At 42.7% G+C, this 26,197-nt stretch overlaps 1 protein-coding gene across 1 annotated transcript in view; it reads left to right on the forward strand.

Annotated features, from left to right (window-relative positions):
* Positions 1-6,649: 6,649 nt before the first annotated feature.
* Positions 6,650-26,197, forward strand: part of LOC145410545 (tubulin alpha-2 chain) — a 63,413-nt gene continuing 43,865 nt past the window's right edge. Inside the window, exon 1 of the mRNA XM_080280663.1 lies at positions 6,650-6,851. Coding sequence (XP_080136789.1) covers positions 6,849-6,851 — 3 coding nt within the window. The 5' untranslated portion in view covers positions 6,650-6,848. The remainder of the gene's footprint in view (positions 6,852-26,197) is intronic.

Below are 26,197 nucleotides of genomic sequence, written 5' to 3' on the forward strand. Positions count from 1 at the left end.
TATTCTCAGTAACTCCAAATGACTATTTTCACGGAAGTATCCCTTTATAATCAAAAGGTTTAGAGTTAATATAGGGCCCGTAGAACCTCTTCCTCAGCGATTTATTTTTGGATATGGCTGGTTGATATCCTTCTGTACGTTACTTATGAAGAGTATGGCGATATTGGAAGGATTTACGTAACAGAAGAGGACAGTAAGAGGTGATAAACAAAATAAATCGCTTACGAAAAGGTGTTAGGGAGTTTCATTAACCGACAAGAATACGGGGCCTCGAGTCAAAAGGCATTATGAAAAAACAGACTTTTCCTTTCTGAGATGTGGCTGTATAGAGGAGGGTGTTTCTTAGTGTATGTATGGCGGTGGGCCAGAGCTTTCCCAAGAGACACGACATTACAGCTGTGATTCCACGTAAAAGTACACATATAGCCCAAGACACACACACACACACACACACACACACACATACACACACACACACACACACACACAGTCAAACCTTATGATAGAGCGAGATGAATCAGAAACAAATAGACAACATGAAGGTGAGAACTACCATCTCTCTCTCTCTCCCTCTCTCTCTCTCTCTCTCACACACACACACACACACACACACACACACACACACACACACACACTCGGATGACAAAATGGTAAAAAAAATGGCATTCAAACCTCAACGAAGGGGAATGATTAGCGATGACTACATACCTGAAGGACGCAGGTAGTAGGCTAGATTGTCAAAACGGGAAGATGACGACCAAACACTGTTATACATCTGTTTGTGAGACTGTGCATAATGTGAGATATAGAAAGTCATAAAGTAACCTATAGAAGTGTGCAGATGTAATGTTGACTTGTGCATGTATGGGGTGTGTGTTATGGAATGTTATTAATACGACTATAAGCGTGAATGAGGTGTGATTCAGAATGTTATAAATACACAGAGGAATGTGTATGGGGTGTGTAATGTAGGGAATGACAACTCGAAGTATACGTGAAGGACGCTGGTGGATGGTTTAAAATTAGACGATATATGCATGCGACAAATTTGCACATAACAACTGCGCGTGTGTAGAAAATAACAGCAATGATGGTAGATTTAAAAGGTAGCTGTGGTTAATCAATCAATCAATCTATCTACCTGTCTGTCAGGCTTTCCTATCTACCTATCTATCTATCTCTGAAGGACGCACATAAACGGCAATCAATACGAAGATGCAATTAAGATGCATACTCAAGACTCATAAAATCTGCATAAAATAACTGTGCATGAGAGAGAGAGAGAGAGAGAGAGAGAGAGAGAGAGAGAGTTGCTGGACACTGCACCGGCACAGTGGGTCGTGGTTCCGTCCCTTCTCGCTGCACACAACAGGAAAGACGTTTGTTTACACACTTCCGCCGACCCCCAAATCAACTTCCTACAGTCTGTCACTAATAGCGTCGGAGATACCGCAGTGCCTTTTCCATAGCGCTTTATCCTGCCTGGGCCATCTTTCTTATCCTCTCCTACGTTACTGAGGCAAACCATGTCGATACTAGAGAAAGACGTAATACGCAAAATAAATCGAAAAGAATGTGTCACGCTCTCTCCCACCTAGAATGGGTCCTCACACCGAATGATGATCATAGCGAGGAGGGTAACGCACTTGTGAATCATCGCCAATAAATGACGAAAGTAGCAGATAAATACGGCCTATAAAATCAGCAGAGTTGAGAAGGCTAATGTGCAGGCATGAGCACAGGGCTGCCAACACAACACCACCCGGCGCCGCTCACACAAAATTCCCACCTCTCATCAATCCCACGCTTTCTGCTCATCGTGAATCCAATAAACGTCCAGATCAAACCATATCATTCAGCTCTATTTAAAAAGCTAAACCAGTACTGCCGTGATTACACTGGAGGCATAGGGGACACGGCAGCTGTGACAAATAACCGGGGTGTCGAAAGAATGGTGACAGCTCATGTGGGTTTCCGGAGAGCGCGGTTGGCAGCTGTGAGTCAGGCTCCTTGAACGCCGCCGCACAACCGCTGATCTCGCTCCCAGGAGGTTATGCTCGGGGGTCAAATTAGCCACAAATAAACACTTTGACAATACAATACACGAATGCAGTTTCAAAAATCCACGACAAGCGAAATATTCTCGTGGTAATAACAACGCTAAGATTAAAACTGTTACTCATCCAAATACACCTGAGGTCGAGAATTTCCCCTGACGTCGCGGTTGGTTGGCGCCCGAGATTATTTACTTTATTTTGATGTGCTGTTTGATACAACTGAACAGGGAAAATTTCCACAAGCGCCGTGTTTATACAAGGCAAAACTAAAACCGGTTATGAACGAACTATTTTGGCAATAATAACGCTGATCAATAACGAAACGCGACACACGGGGAGGCTGTGACGAAAAATGACACTTGGCCAGTTAAAGGGAAAAAAAATCGACTTACACACACACACACACACACACACACACACACACACACACAGCTGGTTACGAAGAAAATAATTATATAGTCGCTAATAACGAAACGCAGCACAAGGATAGATTGTGAGGAAAAATGACATGACCAGAGTTCAGAAGAAGAAAAAAATTAATCTGTCAGTCGCTCGGTACAACCTTCCCAATAAAACGAGTCATCCACGAAACGCGTACCTTTTTTTATACTTCCTGTGGCAAGAAATGACGTCTGAATCGGGACCAATAATTAGAAGACAGTAAAGTGTATGATATTAGCCAAGAGTTTTAATTTTCCAACATTCTTGCGCGGGTGCAGGTCAAAATAATATTACAAAATTCCAACCATAAAATGTAGCGTAAAATTCCCCTCAATTAAATTAAAACCGCTAATCCAGCCTGAGGGTGACATTCAAAGTGACTCTGGAGATTTCCTAATACCTCTTCCTTGCCGATTTATTCTGTACATCATTCTGTCGGAATGGGAATAAATATGAAGCTATGTGTGGGGCCAAGATTCAGGGGGCTTAAATGGTGAATGAAAGTGTGTGTGTGTGTGTGTGTGTGTGTGTGTGTGTGTGTGTGTGTGTGTGTGTGTGTGTGTCGGCCATTTAACTGGACATGCTGCTGAATATACCCTCTTTTTTTTATGCAAGGAAGAAGGAACCAAAGGCTAGAAACCCGCAAACTGTTCCCTCCAAGAAAAAATAAAATGACAGTAGAGGGACATTCAAGATCCATTCATTTCGTGATGCCTGGACACAATGCGTTTAAAACACTGGAGGTCATAGGGAGATTTTCATCCTCTTGTAGGTTACATTACGTAGCTTGATATTAGAATAAGTCAATACCAAGGCTCCACATCCTTGCCATGGTACTTCTTTGTGACTAGCATCATATTCTAGGATTAATCTATTGTCCCATCCGGATATGTAGATAGAGAGATGGCAAATGTTTAGGCCAAGTTAGATTAAAATGGATATAATTCCCCCACTATCGCATTCTTTCCTTTTCTTGATTTTCTGTACCCTACCTCACCCGACCTGAAGGTGGGAAAATGATGATGATGATGATGATGATGATGATGATGGTGATGATGATGATGAGGATGAGGATGAGGATGAGGATGAGGACACAATATCCTCTTTTACGTTACTGATGCAAACTATGTCGATATTAAAACTACATAAACAACATAAAACAGAATCGTAAGGTGCAATATGCAAAATAAATCGCCAAGAAAAGTGTGTTGCCAAGTCTCCTGTACCAGCTAAAACACATTCCACAAAAAATACCTTAGTTTCCTCTTGTACATTATGTTGCTAATGTGCAAAAAATGCTGACATTAAAGCTAGAAAAATAACATACAAGAAGGTGATAAGGTATAATATGCAAAATAAATCGCTAAGGCAGAGGTGATACGAAGCCTATGCATAAAAGGTGACATGCAAGTGTAATAAAGGAAAAAGTAGGCGTAATGTGGCAAATACATCGCAAAGGAAGAGGTGATACGAAGCCTCCTATGCATACAAGGAAGTGGTAGAGTTAGCAATGCAAAATAAGTCGCTGAGGAAGAGATGCTACGTACAACGCCACCTCATCTCCCGTCGTAAAAATTAAAACGTCCTCTCAACGCGAAATCGTGCACACGTAATAAAGTCACTCTCCTCGAAATTTAAGATCGCACATTTTAAGGGCGAGATGGACCAAAGGCTTCACGTACGTCCGCCCGTCTCATCCCCGGGACGTGACTGTCTGGGAGTGTGTCTGTTTGTCTACCGGGCTTCTCTCTCTCTCTCTCTCCCTGTTTTAATTCTGTTTTATCTCGTGTGTTTTTCGGCCTGGTGATGTCTCGCTCTAGTGTGTGTGTGTGTGTGTGTGTGTGTGTGTGTGTGTGTGTGTGTGTGTGTGTGTGTGTGTGTGTGTGTGTGTGTGTGTGTGTGTGTGTGTTTTCCGGACTCACAATTCGATTTAGTCCTTCCGTGATATTTTCTTGAGCACTTTTATTACGAGAACTTGTAAGAAGACGAAGTTAGACAGACAGGTGGTGGCCAGGCAGGTTTGATTCTACTTTTTTAGAGAGAGAGAGAGAGAGAGAGAGAGAGAGAGAGAGAGAGAGAGAGAGAGAGAGAGAGAGAGAGAGAGAGAGAGAGAGAGAGTGGTAAAATCGAGATGCCTGAACACTGTTTAAAAGACTGGAGGTCACAGGTACTACAAGGAAGGGAAACTGCTCCTAAGATGAATAAAATCGTCTGACCGTAGAATAAACACACCCGCACTAAAGGGGTTAAGGGTGACAACAGTAGGAGTGACAACAGTAAGGGCTGACAACGGAAGTGATATTAACCCCATCAATGCGAATGGCAACAGTGAGGTCGGAGCAGTATAAAAGAACCACTGACAACAATACAGCAAGAGTGACAACAGTGAGTGACAACAATAAGAGTGAACAGTACGAGGGTGGAGGCAAACCAACGGAAGCCAGGACCCGATAACGCCAAATTCCAAGGCTACAATCACGATGTAAACAAAAAACAGCTGATTACCCCATCCTGAACACGTGGTCGCTGCTGGACCTTTAAATACCCCCCATTTAAATCCCCTCTCCATTTACGGTATTCTCTGGCTGGCTCTCTCCCCGCCGCTGATTTTTACACATTTTCTCCATCCTGCTTACCAAGTGTGACTCAGTGTTTGGTGGCAGGTAAAAATAGACCTTAAGGAACCTGCAGAAGTATTCAAAGAGGAGCTTAACCAATTTTAACATTTTTTTCTGCATAGGAGTTACTGATACCTGCATACCTCTCTCTCTCTCTCTCTCTCTCTCTCTCTCCTGCTGCGGTTGCTTGCTGTATATAATTATGAAGATTAAAAGCATGACCAAGCAATTACACATTAACCCGAGCTCCTCCTGAAAATTACAAATGCATTACGGTACCAATTTGTGAAGTGCTTGGTAGATGTAGGCGTCAAGCAAAAGGTATATACAAACAATAACCCTCGTATCTCGGAAAGTTTCTCATTGGCGAGTAAAATAATATGGTGTTAGTCGGGGCAAAACAAATGCCTGCCCCAAGAGGTGTAAGAGTTGAAGAAAGTCTACGAATATGGATCCTGTGGCTTTTTACCTCAACCCAGGTTATAGTGTGTTAGGCAGCCTTATGAATGAAGACTTATGTAAACACAAGCAATCTTACACACAACTTAAGCTACACATAAGGAATCTTACACACAACTTAAGCTACCCACAAGGAATCTTACACACAAGCTACACACAAGAAATCTTACACACAACTTACGCTACACAAGGAATCATACACACAACTTAAGCTACACACAAGGAATCTTACACACAACTTAAGCTACACATAAGGAATTTTACACACAACTTACGCTACACAAGGAATCTTACACACAACTTAAGCAACACACAAGGAATCTTACATATAACTTAAGCTACACACAAAGAATCTTTCACACAACCTAAGCTACACAAGAAATCTTACACACAACTTAAGCTACACACAAGGACAATTACACACAACTTAAGCTACACACAAGGAATCTTACATATAACTTAAGCTACACACAAGGAATCTTACACACAACTTAAACTAAGGACAGTTTATGAATATGGTACCAAATACCTTAATATTCTCTCTGGTTTTGTCATTCCTAGAGGCAGCTTAAGGGCGTATTCTAGGTGGCACCGTAACCTTCGTTGCATCTTTGCCTTGGCGATTAATTATGCCTATTACACCTAGAAATTCTTACTTACCTACTTGTAATACCAACACTGCATCAATTACATACAAAGAATACTGAGACGTAGTGTAAAGCAGAATCGCTAAGAAAATAACTATAACCATGGGTCTATTTGAGGTCAATTGCAGGACCAAACCTTCTCCTCGGTGGGAGAGTGACAGCCAGATTTAACTTTTCCCCACGCTGGCAAAGTACGAATGTGGAAGAATGAGGTGCTACAAACTCTCCTGTGCCACTTAATGTAAGACCCTTAAACTAAAGAATGTTTATAAATGGTTCCTCCTGTGACTTACCCGATGTTGCAGTAGTGGCGTGAATTTGTGATGATGTGGAGCGGCGGTGTCACGTGACCCCGCGGCAAGGAGGCGCCGGAGGATATATAAGACTGGGGGGAGGCACGTCAGCTGATCACTCTGGGTGGAGCACCGGTGGCGTACACGTCGAACTGCGCTCTCAGCTGCTACAACCTGGCTCTTTAAATCTCCGTAGTTACCTTTCTCGCGTTTGACCTGTAAAGTCGAGTGAAAGAAAATACTAAACTTCTAAGACTACTAGAGGTTCAAGGAAGAGACGTAACAGCTAGTTTTTCGTGTCACTCCAACGTCACATCCCTACACACCGGCATCATGGTAAGTGTAGCGTGTTATTATTAGTATTGTTACTGCTGTGTTGCGACGGAATATTTATCACTGAAACATGCATCCCTGGCACAGATTTTGTTCTACCTCAGTATTGCAGCCAGTGTGATTCTTTATAATTATTTGTTTTCTTAAATCTACTTGACCTTAATCAGCCAAACGATGACATCTCGTGGCAACGTTGTTGATTCCAAACTCCTCCTCTAACAAATCTATCTCCTGATCTATATAAAAACATTCGCCATTAGCTAAGAAGGATGAAGCGCGTCCTCGAACTGAAGTGGTTTAAGGTGGTAAATATGACGAGGGATTTTCCAAGACAGACACAGAGACACGATGACCCTAAATACAGAGGCATTCAGTAAAAACCAGGCCCCAAAGGCTATCAGCTGAATAAAATCGTCTGGGGTCCGCTGGAATGGACTACCAGACTTGTTCCGACCATGAGAGGGCTAACAGTGGCAATATTAACACTCCCGGGCGCCTGTGGCTCGGTTAAATAAAATCGTTGCGTTAAACAGAGATGGGGAGTGTTAGATAAGGAGCGTTAAACAGAAATAAGGAGCGTTAAACAGAAATAAGGAGCGTTAAACAGAAATAAGGAGCGTTAACCAGAAATTAGAAGCGTTAAACAGAGATAAGGAGCGTTAAACAGAGACAAGAAGCGTTAAACAGAAATACGGAGCGTTAAACAGAAATAAGAAGCGTTAAACAGAGACACGGAACGTTAAACAGAGACAAGGAGCGTTAAATAGACATGTGGAGTTGCCATCAAATATTAGAGTTAATGTGTTCAGACTCTAGGCAATTTCCAGGAAGGCCGAGAGACATAGTAAACACCCCCTACAGTGAGACGGGGCTTGATGACAGTGAGACAGGGCCTAATGACAGTGAGAGACAGCTTAATCCTAGTGAGACTGGGCTTAATCCTAGAGAGACAGGGTTTAATAATGATGAGGTAGGGCTTAATGACAGTGGGATAGAGCTTAATAACAGTGAGACAGGGATTAGTCATAGTGAGACCGGGCTAAATTCTAGCGAGAAGTCTTAATCCTAGTGGCGGGGCTTAATGACAGTGAGACAGGGCTTAGAGATGGAGACAGGGCTTAATCAGGTAGGCACACGGAATCATCATTATCTCTAGACAGGTACATCTCCCAGGTATATATGGGAACACACTAACTCCTTCACTACCAAGGGGTCCATATTATAATGTCCATTTGTAGCACGAAGAACATTTAACAAGAACAACAAATATGAACAAGAACATATAAGAGACTAAATCGCCATGGAAAAGTTAATAGGTACATTCCAAACAGGTTGCCGAAGAGTAATACAGCGATTAGACAGAAAGAGGGATATGGGCGAAATCAAGGGTGAGAGAGAGAGAGAGAGAGAGAGAGAGAGAGAGAGAGAGAGAGCCACAGCATTTCTTGGCGACTAGCATCATATTCTTGTTAGAGTGACACAAGAATATGATGCCAGTCGCCGAGAAGAGCTATGGTTCTCTCTCTCTCTCTCTCTCTCTCTCCGTTACAACTCAGTATTCAAGATGGAGATATGGTAATTCTAAGTCGTCAGCCTACAAAATAACGAAGCCCAAATTTAAATGACATCTCTCGTACTAACCACACCTGGAGTTAATCTAATCAGGAAGACACACCTCAGGATCATACCTTTCCCACAAGTAAAAAAAAAAAGACAAAAAAAAGACAGGCAAAATATATAACATATTCTGCATCCTCCTGAAAAAAAAATGATAACGTTTTTGTAATAATAATAATAATAATAATAATTCGTATTCACCATTCTCCCATGACGTGTGGGTGTGGCGGATGATAGATGGTTATTGACAGGAAGACAGACTGACAGGTGTAGGCACAGAGGTAGAGGGGATGAAACTACGCTTGGAAAGAGACAAAAAGCCAGACAGGGGCAGACACACACAACAGACCAGCACACACAACCAGTACATACATATATACATACATACACAATACAAACATACAAGGAAAAAAAAAAAAACATACAGAGACAGACACACAAACAGGAAGAAATTCGTATCAACAGGAAGGCACAATAGTAAAGTTGAAACATGGCGAGTGAGTACCGTAGAGTTATTTCATTCAGCGGATCGCAGGGAAGTGTCTATCTAGCTCCATTTATCTATCTCACTGTCCAAATACGCATCTATCAATCTATCTATCTGTATGTTCAGCATTATTCATCTATCAATAGTCCAAATATGCATCTATCAGCCTATTTATCTGTCCCCGGCACTGTTTATCACTCACTATCTCGCACACAAAGTACAGTTCCTCTTATATCTACCCTCCTAATGTTCTCTCGCTCTCTCTCTCTCTCTCTCTCTCTGTTCCGCCACCAACTTTCCTCTGAGTCAGGCATCATGCACTCTCTCATGCATCGCTACATTACTGGGAAAAAAACATGCACACTCAGACAAAAGCACGTCGCAAGGTATATGAGTGTAGTGCGTGCTTAGAGTCTTCTTTCTTTCTTTCCTCCTCCTCCTCCTCTTCCTTTCCTCCTCCTCCCCTCTTCCGGTTTAAAGGGATTAAAGATGCTCCCTATGTTTAAATGTTCTCTCTCTCTCTCTCTTTCTGCATATATTTCGTCCGTCCGTCCGTGTGTGTGTGTGTGTGTGTGTGTGTGTGTGTGTGTGTGTGTGTGTGTGTGTGTGTGTGTGTGTGTGTGTGTGTGTACTGCGGGGTTTCAGAGTGAGTCACCGGGACGAGACAGACGTGAGTGAGTGAGTGAGGTGAGGAAAGACATGTCACGCATCACGTCACATTGCTCACCTCACACGTCTCATCATTGCACTCACTTCAACTCACAGTCATTTCAGTTCATCTCACATCACGCATCTCAAACTTCCCCTACATCTCAGTTCTCGGCATTCATCTCTTTTAACTCACTTCACGTTAGTCTCCGTACCCCACATTACCTCATTTCACTCTTCATCTCACCTCCCTTCACCTCATGTCCATCACTTCACCTCACACACTTTACATCCATCATCTTATCTTCTCATGTCACTTACCTGGTCATCTCACTGATCATGCCACTCACTTTACTTCACCTCTTCACGTCAATCCCTCACTCCACACTCACCTCTCTCTCTCTCTCTCTCTCTCTCTCTCTATCTATCTATCTATCTATCTCCATCATTCATCTCTCTACCCCCATCCTCAGCCCACCACACCATCGAACATGACGCCTCGCCACTCATGTCAGTCACCTCAAGTAATTCAGGTCACGTTACACAGAATCACACAATGACGGAAGGAAAAAATGCGAAAGAATGATGTCTTGAATCTGAAGACTGCAAAAAGAAAAACAAAAATACAAACATACACACGCTTTCTCTTTAACACACACACACACACACACACACACACACACACACACACAACACATATTCTCTCTTCCTCACAAACACAGTCTCTCTCTCTCTCTCTCTCTCTCTCTCTCTACACAAACACACACACCAACACACACACACACACACACACACACACACAATCTCTCTCTCACACACACACACACACACACACACACACACACACACACACACACACACACACACACCCAGATGCTGGACACAATATCGCATCAACATCTTTATTGCGTACGTGATTTTTCTTCACGGGATGTCTGTAAAAACTGACCAAAAAAAAAATAAAGTAATTTTTGTTTTGTTTTTCATGACAGTATTGTGTTATTTAGTCTTTATTTAATGGAACACACACACACACACACACACACACACACACACACACACACACACACACACACACACACGATCATTTTTGCTACACTTCCCATTAAGATATTGTTTTTCTCTTTTATTTTCGTCTCGTGCGTTTTTCTAGTTTTCGTCTGTGTTCATCCTTTTATTTAGTTTTATCTGTGTTCTAATCTGTTTGTTCGTATTTGGTGTGTGTGTGTGTGTGTGTGTGTGTGTGTGTGTGTGTGTGTGTGTGTGTGTGTGTGTGTGTGTGTGTGTTGTAATCCAGGAAGACGGAAAAACATTTAAGTATATACGTGTGTATGCGTGCGAGTGTGCTGTGATGCAGAAGGAAGTGTGTGTGTGTGTGTGTGTGTGTGTGTGTGTGTGTGTGTGTCTGTGTCTGTGTGTGTGTGTGTGTTAATGCAGCAAGACGGAACAAACGCCTTCAAAAATAATCTAAAAAATATAGAATCGAACCAAAAGAAAGCCAGTAAGGAGCTTCACTCACTTCAAGATGCCTGGAGAGAGAGAGAGAGAGAGAGAGAGAGAGAGAGAGAGAGAGAGAGAGAGAGAGAGAGAGAGAGAGAGAATCACAAGTATGACTGGAGGTCGTAGGAAGTGGGAAAGATTTTTAGTGACGCTTCTAGAAACGACCACGAGTGTACATGAGACGGATAATCTGTTGAATCTCTCTCTCTCTCTCTCTCTCTGGGCATAGGTAATCAGTCCTTTCTCTGATACCCAAGAGTCTTTCCACAATGCTTCAGAACTTATACCGAACCATCAATACTGAAATGAAGAAGGACTGTCTCAATTAAAACTGGCATCACGGTATTATTATTATTATTATTATTATTATTAGTAGTAGTAGTAGCAGTAGTAGTAGTAGTAGTATCTGGACATGTCGTGAGTATACAGGAAATCTTTTAAAAAACATCTATAATATACTTAAGATCTTTCCAATTTCCGAAACACCGAGAAAACAGAAATAATCTAACAGAACTGTGAAAATTCTGGTGAGCATCTACTGAGTGTTCAGAGTTTGTACTAATAATTTGTGAAACTGGAACGAAATTATTTAAAATCTGGTGAAAAATCCTCGCACACTCTGGCCACCTCACGTCTCAATCTTGCGTGAGAGACGGAACCATCAAGTTAGCATCGTTTTTATATAATTATTATTTTTTTTTTTACTCTTCTGTTATATTATTGCCAGTTTCTCTTATTATGCTTTTTATTATTATCGTCATTACTCTTTATTAATCTCTTCTGTTACATTATTACCAGTTCATTTTTGTTTTATATTTTTGTTACTTCTATTCATCTCTATTTTGTTTTTATCAGCTTTTATTATGCTTTTTATTATTATTGTTAGTATTCCTTCTTCATCTCTTCCGTTATAATATTAGCAGCTCCTATTACTACTCTTTTTATATTAACATTATTGCTTTATTCGCCTGCTCTATTAAAACTTCATACTTTGTTTTCTTACAGTATGCTATCGTTTTTTCTTAATATCTACCTCATTATCTGCATTTTTGTATATAATTCGCAAAGTTATCATTCTTAATTCAACAGAGTTTCTTCTAAGGCGAAAAGTAAAATGTTTGATCGTAAAAAAAATAATGTCTCAGGTCTGAAAGGGTTAAATTTATGTTAGGGAGAAAGGGGCTAAATTTGTTATACTTCAGGGCTTCATTTTTATTCGTGTATCTGTTAATATTTTACTCATCAATCGCTGTACTTTTCAAATCATCTCATCCCTTAATGCAAAGTTGCTCTCTCTCTCTCTCTCTCTCTCACACACACACACACACACACACACACACACACACACACACACACACACACACACACACACACACAGCATCCCATCTCACAAGATCTACACTTTCTCTTCCCCATTCTCTCTCTCTCTCTCTCTCTGTCTAACAGCATCTCATCTCACAAGATCCACACTTTCCCTTCGCCTCTCCCCCCTCTCTCTAACAGCATCCCATCTCAAGATCTACACATTTCCTCCCCCCCTCCTCTCTCTCTCTCTCGTCCTACATGTTCCCTAACTGCATCCCATTTCACATGACCTCCATTTTCTTTCCATTTTTTGTTTCTGGGGGAGGGGGGGGGTCTTAATTATTTCCTCTCAAACCCATCCCGCGGTGAGAATATTCCTAATTATTTGCTAACGGTGATCCGGCCTTGGGATGGAACTTTCTGGGCTGGAGATGTACAGTATGGAAGATGAGAATTGATTTTAGTGGTGTGGTTGCTTGGATCTCTCTCTCTCTCTCTCTCTCTCTCTCTCTCTCTCTCTCTCTCTCTCTCTCTCTCTCTCCATTTTCATCAAAGTGAGCCACACACACACACACACACACACACACACACACACACACACACACACACACACACACACACACACAGCACTTCATCCATCAACCAATCCTTCATTACTTGATCAGGGGCGTAGAGGCAATAAATGATCGGATGATGGATGCATTACTTACGCGCGTGTGTGTGTGTGTGTGTGTGTGTGTGTGTGTGTGTGTGTGTGTGTGTGTGTGTGTGTGTGTGTGTGTGTGTGTGTGTGTGTGTGTGTGTGTCACCATGCATGCCTGACGTGTGTGTGCATTCCAAGGACATTAAATTTGTATCTTAGTTTTTTCAAGTTTTTCCTACTCGACCTAATGCATGTTTTTGTGTTCCTTATTTCATTTCCTTGTTAGATTTATTAATTTTTTTCGTGATATTGAAAGCCACGATGTCAATAAACTTAAATTTGGGTCTTTTATTTGCTTTTTTTTTTTTTTTTTGTCTGTCTGTCTGTGCATTCAAACGGAGAGGTCTCGGTTGGCACTTCTGCAGTTTTTCCCTTGCTTGACATTCTTTTTTTTATTCTAATTCATTTTTTTTTTTACAGTGCTGGCATTCTCGGCTTCCATAGACGCATATCAATATACATAATCTTTCTTTGGTGCTAACATACAGTCTCCATATAATTTTTCCAGGTATCTTGGTTTTAGCCTGAATATCAACACTGTCTTTCTTCACTGTCATTTAAAATATACTCGTATTTTATGTTCACTTACGTTCTTGTGTTCCCGTGTGCTCTTACATACACGACATCCCTGTAGGCAGTGGAATGTTGGCAGTATTGGTTATGTATATTTTCACCCTATATTTCGATCCTCATTAACACCCTTTGCCTTCATTTTAACGTGTTCTTTTTTTGTATATATCTTTTCAGCCTGAATTTCTATCCTCATCATTAACACCATTTGCCTTCATTTTTAGGTGCTCTTCTCTGTGCTTTATGGTGGTGTTCCCCTCTCGATTTTCACCCACACGACCTCCCTGTATGCGTTCGAGTGTGGCCATACCGCGGCTCCACGCAACTGCACCCTACCGGAAGAAATTTGAACCTTGCGTCATAAATACAACCTTCAACATGTCCCTCTCACTACAAACTTTCTTTCATTGGTGTCTACTAACTTTAAATGTCTATTCGTCTTTATAAATATTGTAATTAGCGCTTTTCGTATACTGACGTTTATAAATTCTTACTTCTTCTACTTCTTCTTCCTCGTAGTTCTTTTCAGATTGTTTTACTCAATGAAGCAACACTCAGCGTATGTCCACGTCACAAACATCATGTCATCAATATAGAAGACATGACGTACAAATATAATACAGTATTTCAAGATTTTATTCGACAAAAAATACTACTACTATTATTATTAGTACCGGGTAGTAGTAGTAGTAGTAGTAGTCGTAGTAGTAGCAATATAATAACAATAGTAATAATAATAGTAATAATAACAACAATAAACTCTTCCAATGATAGAAAGGAAGGTAACATCAAACCCTGTCAGTTCCAAGTCTCTCATAATCTGAATAAAATCAACTTAGAGGATAGAAATAAATTAACAAATATAATCGAAATAAATCAATAAACAAATATAATCAAACTGCATAATTTCCAGCAACACAAAATTTATGATGTAGTCAAAATGGAAATAGGTATGTTCCTACGATTTTTTTTTTTTTCCGGATCGTAAGTTTCTGTATTTACGATCATGGCCTCGATATTACCATAGCGGGGAGGATTGAGAGAGAGAGAGAGAGAGAGAGAGAGAGAGAGAGAGAATTTTTACCGAACTGATTCATTATTCGCGCGCTAGCATGTGTGTGTGTGTGTGTGTGTGTGTGTGTGTGTGTGTGTGTGTAACATCTTGGAAGGCAGTGTGTGTGAGGCAGGATGTGGTAAAGAGGGAGGGAAAAGGGGGGGAGAGGGGAGGAGGGAATGGGAAGGGGGACAGAGGAATGACGATGGAGAAAAGAGAGAAAAAGGGGAAGGAGGAGAGAATGCTGGAGAAGAGAGGAGGGGTTAGGAAGAGAAGGCAAGGGAGGAAGGCAAGGAAGGGATTAGAAAGGGGAGGGAAAAGAAGGGAAGGGAAGGGGAAGTGTGATGATGGATGAGGGGGAGGAAGTAGGAGGTATAGAGAAGAAGGAAAGGAAGAGTAATGATGATAGGAAGGGTGTGGGTGGTGAAGGAGAGAGAGAGAGAGAGAGAGAGAGAGAGAGAGAGAGAGAGAGAGAGAGAGAGAGAGAGAGAGAGAGAGAGAGAGAGACACACACACACACACACACACACACACACACACACACACACACACACACACACACACACACACGATCTCCCCCAAAAACAAAGCAACCAAGTCAAAATCACCCAAACACACCCTAATCCACTCAAATCTTCACTTACAAGAAATATACAACTCTGCAGGTGTAATATGCAAATGAGATGCAAATGACAGTAAGATGAGAGGTAAAATAGGCCATAAAAGTGTGTGTTAGAGGGCGTGAGTAAGGGATGGAAGGAGAGGAATGTGAGACAGAGGGAGATGCACTGTGAGAAGGCTATGTATGCAAATTAGATGCAAATACCTGGATAATAACATAATGCAAATATAATGGCGTGCTACTACTATTACTATGACTACTGCTACTACTACTACTGCTGCTACTACTTCAATAATAATAATAATAATAATAATAATAATAATAATAATAATAATATCAAAACGAGGGCAGGGAAGAAGTACGAAAGTAAGAATAATTTTAATAATAATAATAATAATAATAATAATAATAATAATAATATCAAAACATGAGGGCAGAGGTGGAGGGAGGGGGAGGGAGGGGGAGGAAGGGGTGGAATTAGGAGTAAAGTGGCCGTGTCAAAGGGGGAGAGGAGGGGAGGGGGGAGGGAGACTGGTGGTGGTGGTATTGGTAGTTGTAGTGGTGGCGATGGTGACAGTATTGGTAGTTGTGGTGGTGGTAATGGTGGTAGTAATAATAGCAGTGGTTAATATTTTGGTAATAGTGGTGGTGGTGATGAAAGTAGCAGTGGTAGTAGTAGTGGGTGTATTAAAAGTGGTAGGTGTGGTGACAGCAGTAGTTGTAGTAGTAGTAGTAAATAATCGGCAGGTGTCGTGGTAGTGGTAGTTGTGGTTATAATGCTACCAGAAAATTATGGTATTATGGTTGCAGTTGTATGGTGAAGGGAGAGGATGTGGAAGGAGTCAGGTCAAATTACTAACTCCTTCCTAACCTCTAACACAAAGAAAATAATTAGACGTTTGCTAGAAAAAAAAATGCAGACTCAAAATACTAACTGAGAAGTAAAAAAAAAATAAAAATAAAAAAAACGAGGGAAGGGGTGGGATGGTGTCAGAGGATGTTGGCAGTGGTGGTAGGAGTATTAATGGTGGTGGTGGCTGGGGTGATGTCAGACACTGTAAACAGAGGGAAATAAAGTTAATGTGTGTGTGTGTGTGTGTGTGTGTGTGTGTGTGTGTGTGTGTGTGTGTGTGTGTGTAAAAAGAGGGGTACAGAGTGCAGTAGAGTTTATGTGTGTGTGTGTGTGTGTGTGTGTGTGTGTGTGTGTGTGTGTGTGTGTGTGTGTGTGTGTGTGTGTGTGTGTGTGTGTGTGTAAAAAGAGGGATACAGAGTGCAGAAAAGTTAGTGTGTGTGTGTGTGTGTGTGTGTGTGTGTGTGTGTGTGTGTGTGTGTGTGTGTGTGTGTGTGTGTCGGGGTGATGTCAGCAGCGGGGGCAGGTCAGACATAAGTGACATCAACCCACAATGGCAGGAAAACACTCAGCTGCGAGGAACCTTGGCATTTGCTCCACTTCTCAGCTTTTTCGTACGGCATCCCTTTGTATTATTATTATTTTTTTTTAACACATTTTCAGGGAGTCCTCATCTAAATAACTTCTTTAATACGATTTTATCCTCTATAATTCGGAATACTGTATATTTATTTATCAATATATATATCTACATGACCGTGGAAGAGACAACCATTTCAGGAGTACGTATTTATCTATCCATCTATCTATCTGTCTACCTACCTATCTTTCTATCTATCCTAAGACTGCAAAACTCCTTTAATGGAATAAGCAGTCGCATATAACGCTGCCTACATAAACGTGCCTTACTTAGTGTTGTTATCCTACGTCACTGTAACAAGGTGTAACAATTAAGATATATTAAAATTCGAGGTAATAACAGGCTACAGTATAGGGCCAGGCCTGCTAGTAGTTGGTGGCCAGTCTTCCCCTCATGACAGGCGTAAGGAAAGCCAACAATAGATGAATGGGGAGGAAGTTACCCAAGATGACGTAGAAAATGAGGCGCACTACAAAGGACATGTTGGAGGACGAACAGGAAATAGAATACTGTAATTGTTGTTCTGATAATTATTTGGTTTAGGAAATTTTATATCATCATCATCCTGACCTCCTTTCCCACCCCTAGGGCAGGGTGAGAAGTAGCAATGTCCAGACAGCCCAAGTTATACCAATGCCACGCTCCCATTCACTCATCATTCAAGCCCCCGGAATCCTGGCTCTATCTGATACGCCACATTCTGTAGCTTCACGTAAACGTATCCGACAGAGTCAATCCGAACGCTGTCACGTTAAAAAGGGGTGCTAAATCCATGATCATGCACTTCTCACTATATTCATCCAGCCAGCTCGGTCTCTTGTCAGTTCCCTAGCCTCACCGACTTCCATACCTCTCTTCCTCACACACTCATCCACCACATCCCTCCACCTTCTCCTTGGCCTACCTCGCCTCCTCCTTCCTTCAAATTCACTCAGATATACCTTTTTCACCACTCTATTGTTATCCATTCTCTCCACATGACAATACCATCTCAGTCCACTCTCTTCGATTCTGGAAATTTTATATTAGTAATAATAATGATAATAAAAAAATAATAACAACAATAATACATCGCTACATACATATACCAGTACACAAACATTCAAACATAAATGAATTAATAACACTAATAATATACAATGTTGGCTACAATAACAACAACAACAACAACAACAACAACAATAATAATAATAATAATAATAACCAAACATAAAAACAAAACCAACGATAATGTGGCGTAACACAAACAAGATTCACAGATATACAGTACACAGAGGCATAGATAGATAAACAAAAAAGACAAATAGACAGATAGATAAGTCGACGGAAAGACACATCAATTAGCACATCATCAACCACGCCATCAAACGCCTAATCGACTTCATCAATGTCTATTCGCCTGGCTGGTCACGGGTTCGATTCCGGATAGGGCAGTCAGCGAAATTCGTTAACTTAATCTGATTCTTGGTAAAATGTTCGATATCAGGGAAGGTGGAGTGGTTGAGTGGGGAAATTGTGAGTAGTTTCTCTCTCTCTCTCTCTCTCTCTCTCTCTCTCTCTCACTCTCAGGGAGGAGACTTTGCCTTTCTACTGAACGGGACAAATAGGCTTGATTCCTTTGATTCCCCACATAGAGAGAGAGAGAGGGCACCTTATAAAATCCATTCAATAACCTCTCCATACCACAAATACCAGCCTAATACCCCCATACCATCTCTGTGTTAGTCCCCCTGATGATAATTACACGGGGGTGGGGGGATCGGCGCCCCCTGTGGCTGGATCTGGTACCCGTCACACCCTCACCCGGAGGTCACACAGGAGACCCATCTCCATTTTTTTTATAAGGCTTCGTAACACCTCTTCCTTACCGATTTATTTTGCATGTTACATCAGCACTGTCTTGTGTTATTTATATCGTTTGAACACAGTAATCTGGTGAATGGATTTTTTTTTTAATTCATCTGTTTTTCCTTCCTCTGTTGTTATTTAAAAAAAAAAATAAGTGAGATAATGAGAAGTTCAGAATAAATCGCTGAGAAAGACATGTTACGCCATAGCCAAAGCCACTCAGAATACGACAAAGGGTTACAGTGATGATGATGATGGTGATGATGATGATTAAGGACGCTATTGTTAGTCCTGCCATTTCAAAGTGTCTGGATCTCTTACATTTTATCGACGAGGTAAAAGCCAATGGGGGAAAAACAAACTCAGAAACATTAATCCACACCTGACTAAGTGCCCGTAGGCGAAGGGAGGTACGCAGATACTGTTCCCCTCAAAACCCAACGCGCAGTAACTCTGGATTGTAAAAGGTTTAAGTAAATTGGGGCAGATTAGGTCATGTGACGCGGTTCATGACTTGGAATTCTAGAGTTATTCATTATCCACTATCTTATACAACAGGGGTCAAGGTCATCCCCCCACCCCTACCCCCTCCCTACTCCCCGCCCCGCCCCGCCCCTTCCTCACCTCCTCACCCCTCACCTGACCCCTCCACCTCTAACAGTTTCTCTACCCTCACCCCCACCAGAGACACACAAACACATACACATATACACAAACATACACACATACAAACAATATTATACACATGCACACACTGGCAGGCTACACAGTTATTTATTACTACTACCGCACTATACTCACTTCTACTACTATTTTTCTTACTACTACTATTAGCCACTACTACGATTTTACTATTATTATTATTATTATTATTATTATTATTGTTGTTGTTGTTCTTACTACCATTACGCGGTATCATGATCATCACCATCATCATCATCATCATCGTCATTATTATTATAATTATCATTATTAGTAGTTGTAGTAGTAGTAGCAGCAGTAGTAATAGTAGACCACAAATCTAAATATAACAAATTCCTCTCTCTCTCTCTCTCTCTCTCTCCATACACCCCTCGCCATCCCTCCTCATTAAGGGACAATCATCTAAAAGACAGATTAATTACCGTATAATCTTCCACTAATGCGTGTTACCTTCACAATCTCTCTCTCTCTCTCTCTCTCTCAACCTATATTAACCTATCTGTCTGTTTGTCTATCAACTAAACTCTGTGAGAAAGTATATGTAAGAGAGAGAGAGAGAGAGAGAGAGAGAGAGAGAGAGAGAGAGAGAGAATCACCTGGAGTTGTGACCCACCTATCCTTCACTAAAACAGCTGATCACACATAAACACAGCTGACTGGGGCGAGGCGGGGGTCTGGAGGGGGCAGGAGTGAGTGTGTGGGCAGAAACGGAGGAGAAGGAAAAGAGAGAGAGGAGATAGAGAGAAGAGAGGAAGGAGAAGGAGAGAATAGAGGAAGGAGAAACAGATGAGAGGGAGAAAAAAAATGAGAGAGAGAGAGAAGAAGAGGATGTTAAGGGAAGAAAGGGGATAAGAGAGAGAGAGAGATGAGAAGGAGAGCAAGGGAGAAAGGAGAGAATGAAGGAAGGAAAGGTAGAGGAGAGAAGGAAGAGAATGAGAGATGAGGAACGAACAGGGACGTGAATTGGGTGAGTGGGGTGAGAGGGATCTAAGAATGAGGTGCGAGGGAGGACGGTAAGGAAGAAAGGAGGGAGAGGGAGGAAGGGAGAGAAAGAAAGAAGGGAGAGGGAGGAAGGGAGAGAAAGAAAGGAGGGAGAGGGAGGAAGGGAGAGTTGCATGTGAAGTTGGGGTGGTGGATAGGGGATGTGAAGGGGGCCGTGAATGAGTGAATAGGGGTGTGTGGAGGCCGTGAATGAGGGGAGGGGTGAGAGGGGTGGAGGGGGGTGAGAGGGCACTGACACCCCTGCTTCAGTGATTCCGCACCTGCTGACGCCCTCTAGATCAGCAACCCTTTGAGAGAGAGAGAGAGAGAGAGAGAGAGAGAGAGAGAGAGAGAGAGAGAGAATATCTGTGTGTGTGTGTGTGTGTGTGTGTGTGTGTGTGTTTGCGTGCGCCCAAATAAAATCAGCTAACTACACGTGGCTCACAATACTGCTGATACCTTCAAAATCCTCCTCAGTCTTCCTCCCTCTGCAATCCTTCCCTCAGGTCTTCAACTTTCCTCTCTGATTTCATTCATCTTTAAATCAATCCTCAATCTCCCTCCAGAATCTTCCTTCTCTCCACTTCTCCAATTTATTCCCTCCCTCCCTTCCTCCACTTCCCTCCACACTCCTTCCTTCTCTCCGCTTCTCATATATACTCTCTCCCTCCCTTATTTCCCTCCATACTCCTTCCATCTCTCCACCCCTCCACCTTTTTCTCTCCCTACCTCCCTTAATTTTCCTCCACAGTCCTTCCTTCTCTCCATTCCTCCAATTCATCCCCTCCCTCCCTCATCTCACTGCTCACTCCATCTATTTTTTTTTCTTTTGTTTTTTTTGACTCACTGTTCTGGTGTCTGCATTCTCACTGCGGGTCTGCCCACTAAATCCCTAGCCAATTTGTTACACTGTCTGTCTGCATCACACACACACACACACACACACACACACACACACACACACACACACACACACACACCTTTTTTTTCGACTTTCCGGGTGATGTAGTGAGTCAAACAATTTAACCCCCCCCCCCTCTCTCTCTCTCTCTCTCTCTATCAATCTGTCTATCTATTTGTATTTTCCCGTCTTAAAATTCACTTGGCTAGTCTGGGTTCCATTTCTTTTTACACTCTCTAAATCATCTATAGAAAAGGTCTGTTCACTCTTACCAGTATCTATATCATCAGCAAATACAGGAACCTTATCAGAGAAACCAATCCACGGCACTTCTTCGTGACTAGCACCGCATCCCAGTGGTTAATCTCTGGCAAATACAAAGGCCTGAAAAGAGAAACCTATCCACGGCACTTCTTCGTGACTAGCACCATATCCCAGTGGTTAATTTCTTGCTACAGTTCAGACGGAGAGATGGCAATTTTACGCCCAGTTAAAGCGAACGAAGAAGAAATCGGCAATATTTAAATCCCCCGTTGTCAGCCTGAATAAATCCCCCGTTGTCAGCCTGAATAAATCCCCCTTTTCAGCCTGAATAAATCCTCTGCTGTCAGCCTGAATATACTGTAAACACCCAGGAGCAGCAGCCACAAGGAACGGGTGAGTTAAACGCAATAGGACCTAGCAGTGTACCTTGTAGGATTCCTCCGGTGCTCTTCATCCAACCTGAAGGGAAAGTGTGAGGTGGAAGGAGTACTGATGAGAAGGAAGAGGGGGAAGAGGAGAAAATAGAAGCTGCAGGGAAACACGAGGAGGAAGAATGTGAAACGGAGGAGGAAAGAGGCGGAAAGGAGGATAAAGAGTGTTAAGTGGAGGGAGGAGGAGGAGGAAGAGGAGTTACAGGGAGGAAGGAGAGTGCCAAGTGTTGACAAGGTGGAGGGGGACGTGGGTGAAATCAAGGAAAGAGCTTTAAGTAAATCGAGGAGAGAGCTTTACGTGGAAGACAAATGTGAGGTGGAGCTGAGAGATGAACGGCAGAGGTGGAGAGAAGGAACGATGGAAGGAAGCAAATCAGGAGGAAGGGGAAGGAGAGAAAGTATAAAGGACGGGAGGGCGGAAGAGAGAGAGAGAGATGGAAGGTGAGGAAAGAGGGATGGGAGGGAGAAAGAGAGGTACCGGTAACAGTCGAGGGGGAAGGGAGAGGAATAAGGAATCGAGAAGAGAGATACAGGATGAAAAAGAGAGAGGGAAAGATTGACGGCTGGAAAGTGCATGAATCAGAATGTAATGGTGAGGGTAAGATGGCAGGGTAGGGAGCCATTACTGCACTTAAGCATCCGTGTCAGTGCACAGCGGTGGTGGTGAGGTCAACACTCACTTGTTCAAAAGACTGAACAAAACCCGCTACTTGCCTGGCTTTTACTACACCACTCACTGTTAATCACGGCTAACTGGCTAACTGTCCCTCTCATCCTCGTCATCAAACTTACACAATATAGTCTGTCTGCTCTTTACAGAGCAGCTTCTCAATTTATATATATATATATATATATACACACACACACACATCTGTGGCTACCAGTCTGTAATGTTAATCAGTCAATGGAATATATTAGTGTCCATACTTACGAGACAAACACTACTGAAAATAAGAGCAGCCTACTTCCTCATCTATTTGACCGTAATTTTATATCCAATAAACTGTCTCATTTCAAGCAGATGCTGTGAACACAATTAGGTATTTCAGTTAAACCAACACCAGACGATTATGTTAAGCTGATAAAATGAAGAAGTCTCTCGATGACCCTGTCATTAACACCCAACGATGTTGTTGGGATGGGGAATAAGAGTTTAAGTGAGTGTGACTGTTTGTAATAGAGATGTGTGTACCGGTACTGCTTGACCAAGTTTGAGAAGGGCGGAAGGATGAAGATGAAGATGGTGATGATGATGATGATGATGATCACACACACACACACACACACACACACACACACACACACACACACACACACACACACACACACACACACTCTCAGAACGGAGGAAAGCAACGATGAGGAGGAGAACGACACAGATGAAGAACAGAAGTGGGAAGAAGACGGGAGTGAAGGTGGGAGGAAATGAGAGGAGGAGGAGTGATGGAGAAGGGGGGTTTGAGGGAGTGGGAAATAGAAGGGGGAAGAGGAGATGGAAGGAGGGGAGGAGGAGAAGGCGGGAGCAGGGAATACGATGATGGTGATGGAAGAAAAAAAAAAAGAAGATAGGAGACAGAAAGGGAAATGGAGGAGGTGAGGGAAAATGGGTGAGAAGGAAAGAAGGGAAACAGAAGAAAGAGAGGGATGGGAGAGGAGGGAAGAAAAAAATGAGAAATAGAGGAGGATAAAAAGTGTAACAGGAAAGAGGGGACAAGAGGAAAAGAAGAGGTGACATTACTCAATCTCTTCCTCACTTATCATCTTCCCCTCCCCTCACCCCCCCTCGCCAAATTGTCCCTCCCTCTTCCCCTCCCCATTCCCCGTCTCTTCCCACTCCCCTTCTCCCCTCTTCCCTCCCAAATCCCCAGTTCTCTCTCCTCCCTTGTTCTCTCCTTGCTCCTCCCCTACCCTACCATCCCCCTTCTTTCCTCCTCCTCTCTCTCTCTCTCTCTCTTCCATCGTGGTAGTGAGGCGTGGACGAGGGTGTGGGGGTGACATGAATATTGTACAGGTTCAAGGATATTCACACACACACACACACACACACACACACACACACACACACACACAAAACTACAGGTAAGTTGTTTTCATCTGACGGAACTGGGAACATAAGAACATAAGGAGAGGATAACCCAGCTGGCCTATGCTACGCAGCTCCTACGAGAATGATTAAACTACCAGAATAAGACAAGGATAGCAAAGACGAGATGCTTTGATTTTAAAATGGTCTACAGAATTTATCTTCAATTAAAACTAGCATTAAGTCCTCATTAGTTATCACCATTTTAACATTTTTCATTTACTGATCCGCTGCTCTCAGGATTCTATGACTCACTCTCAGGTGAAAAAGATTATCTGATGTTTGTTGATGCAGAATATCTGAATCGTCAAATAAATCGGTAAAGAAGAGGTGTAAGCTCCTGAACACCATATTCCTTAACAATTTATTTCTGGATACGGCTGGCTAATGTCCTTCTGTACGTTACTTATGCAGAGTATGGTGATATGAAAATTATTTAACACAAAATGGGCTGGCATGGTGTAATAAGCAAACTAAATCGCTTAGGAAGAGGTGTTAGGGAGCTTCCTTGATCGACGAGAATACGGGCCAGGGAAGCACAGTTTTTCCATCTTAACCTGGCCAAGATTTTCACCTTTGCATCTTCACGTTACTAAGTGACAGAAAAAGACACTGATCCGGCTCCTCCACACTCTAGCACTTCTTCGTGACTAGTATTAATCCTTCTACATCTCAATTTTCGGTCAAGTTAGAGTAAAAGGAGTATGGAAATTGTCTAGGGAATGGGAGGCGTGGATTACAAGGTGGAAGGGAAGGAGTGGATATAGAAAGCGGGGTAGTTTGTGGATTTGTGGTGGACGGAAAGGGATGGTCTGGGTAAACAAGGGAGGAGGAAGTGGTTGGGGAGGCTTCAGGCGTTGGGGCAAGGGAGGGAGAAGGGAGGGAGGGAGGAAAGGAAGGGAAAGAGAGGTAGGAAGAAGGAGGAAAGGGAGGGAAAGAGGTGATAAGTGAAAGAAAGAAGGGGGAAGAGAAAAAGACGTTGCACACACACACACACACACACACACACACACACACACACACACACACACACACACACACACACACACAGACTTTTAACAAATGTCAAACAGTCTTTCCCCTTCATACACAAGTCTCTCTCTCTCTCTCTCTCTCTCTCTCTCTCCACACACACACACACACACACACACACACACACACACACACACACACACACACACATCAATACATCCCTCTCCCTTCATCCTCCCTCCCTACACACACTCCCTCCCTCTTTCTTTCCCTCTCTCAGACATTTCCCTTCCCCTCCCCCTCCCTCTCCCCTCCCCTCCCTTGTAGCAACGACCTTGAGACAGTGTATTGCATCCTGACCCCCTCCCCCTCCCCTCCCCTCCCTTCGCGTCTTTAAAGTCTCCTTCCCTCCCTACCACTCTCTCTTTTACCCCCCAGCCTTCTCCCCCTTCCCTCCCTTCTTTCCCTCTCCTCCCCTCCCCCATTTTAAAATTTCATTCTTCCCCTCTCCTCCTCTTTCTCATTCCCTTCTCTTCTCTTACTTCCCCCTCCCCTCCCCTCTTCGCAGTCTCATTTCTCCTCTTCCTTCACTGGCCACCATTTTCTCTTCTCCAATCTTCCCCTCCCCTCCTCTTCTATCCTCTCTTCTCTCTTCCCCTCCCCTTCTATCTTCTCTTCTCCCCTCCCTTCCCCTCCCCCTCTTCCCTTTCTTCTTCATTCCCTCCTCCCCCATTATCAGCCTTCTCCTTCCCCTCATCCGTATCCCCAATCGTCTTCTCTTTCCTCCCTCGCTCCCTCCCTTCCTCCCTCCTATTCTACTCCTGTCTTCCCCCTTCCTTCACCAGCTACCCTCATCCTTCCATATCATCCCTCCTTCCTTCCCGCCTGCCTGACTGTCTTCCCTCCTTCCTCCCCTCCATCTTTCCTTCCTTCCTTCCTTCCTTCCTTCTTTCATCATCATTCTTCCACAGTTTTTATCAATTTTCTCCCACGCTCTCGATTTATCATTTCCTTTCTCAATAATTTAGAATTTCTCCTGACACCCCGCTCTCTCTCTCTCTCTATTTGTCTTTTCTCTCACAATTTTTCATCACTCCTATTTCACTCACAAAAAACCTTAATCTCCAACTCTCTCTCTCTCTCTCTCTCTCTCTCTCTCTCTCTCTCTCTC

This window comes from Coenobita brevimanus, chromosome 86 (genome assembly GCF_032717465.1).
Source record: "Coenobita brevimanus isolate Jiangsu-jjx chromosome 86, ASM3271746v2, whole genome shotgun sequence".
Taxonomy (NCBI): domain Eukaryota; kingdom Metazoa; phylum Arthropoda; class Malacostraca; order Decapoda; family Coenobitidae; genus Coenobita; species Coenobita brevimanus.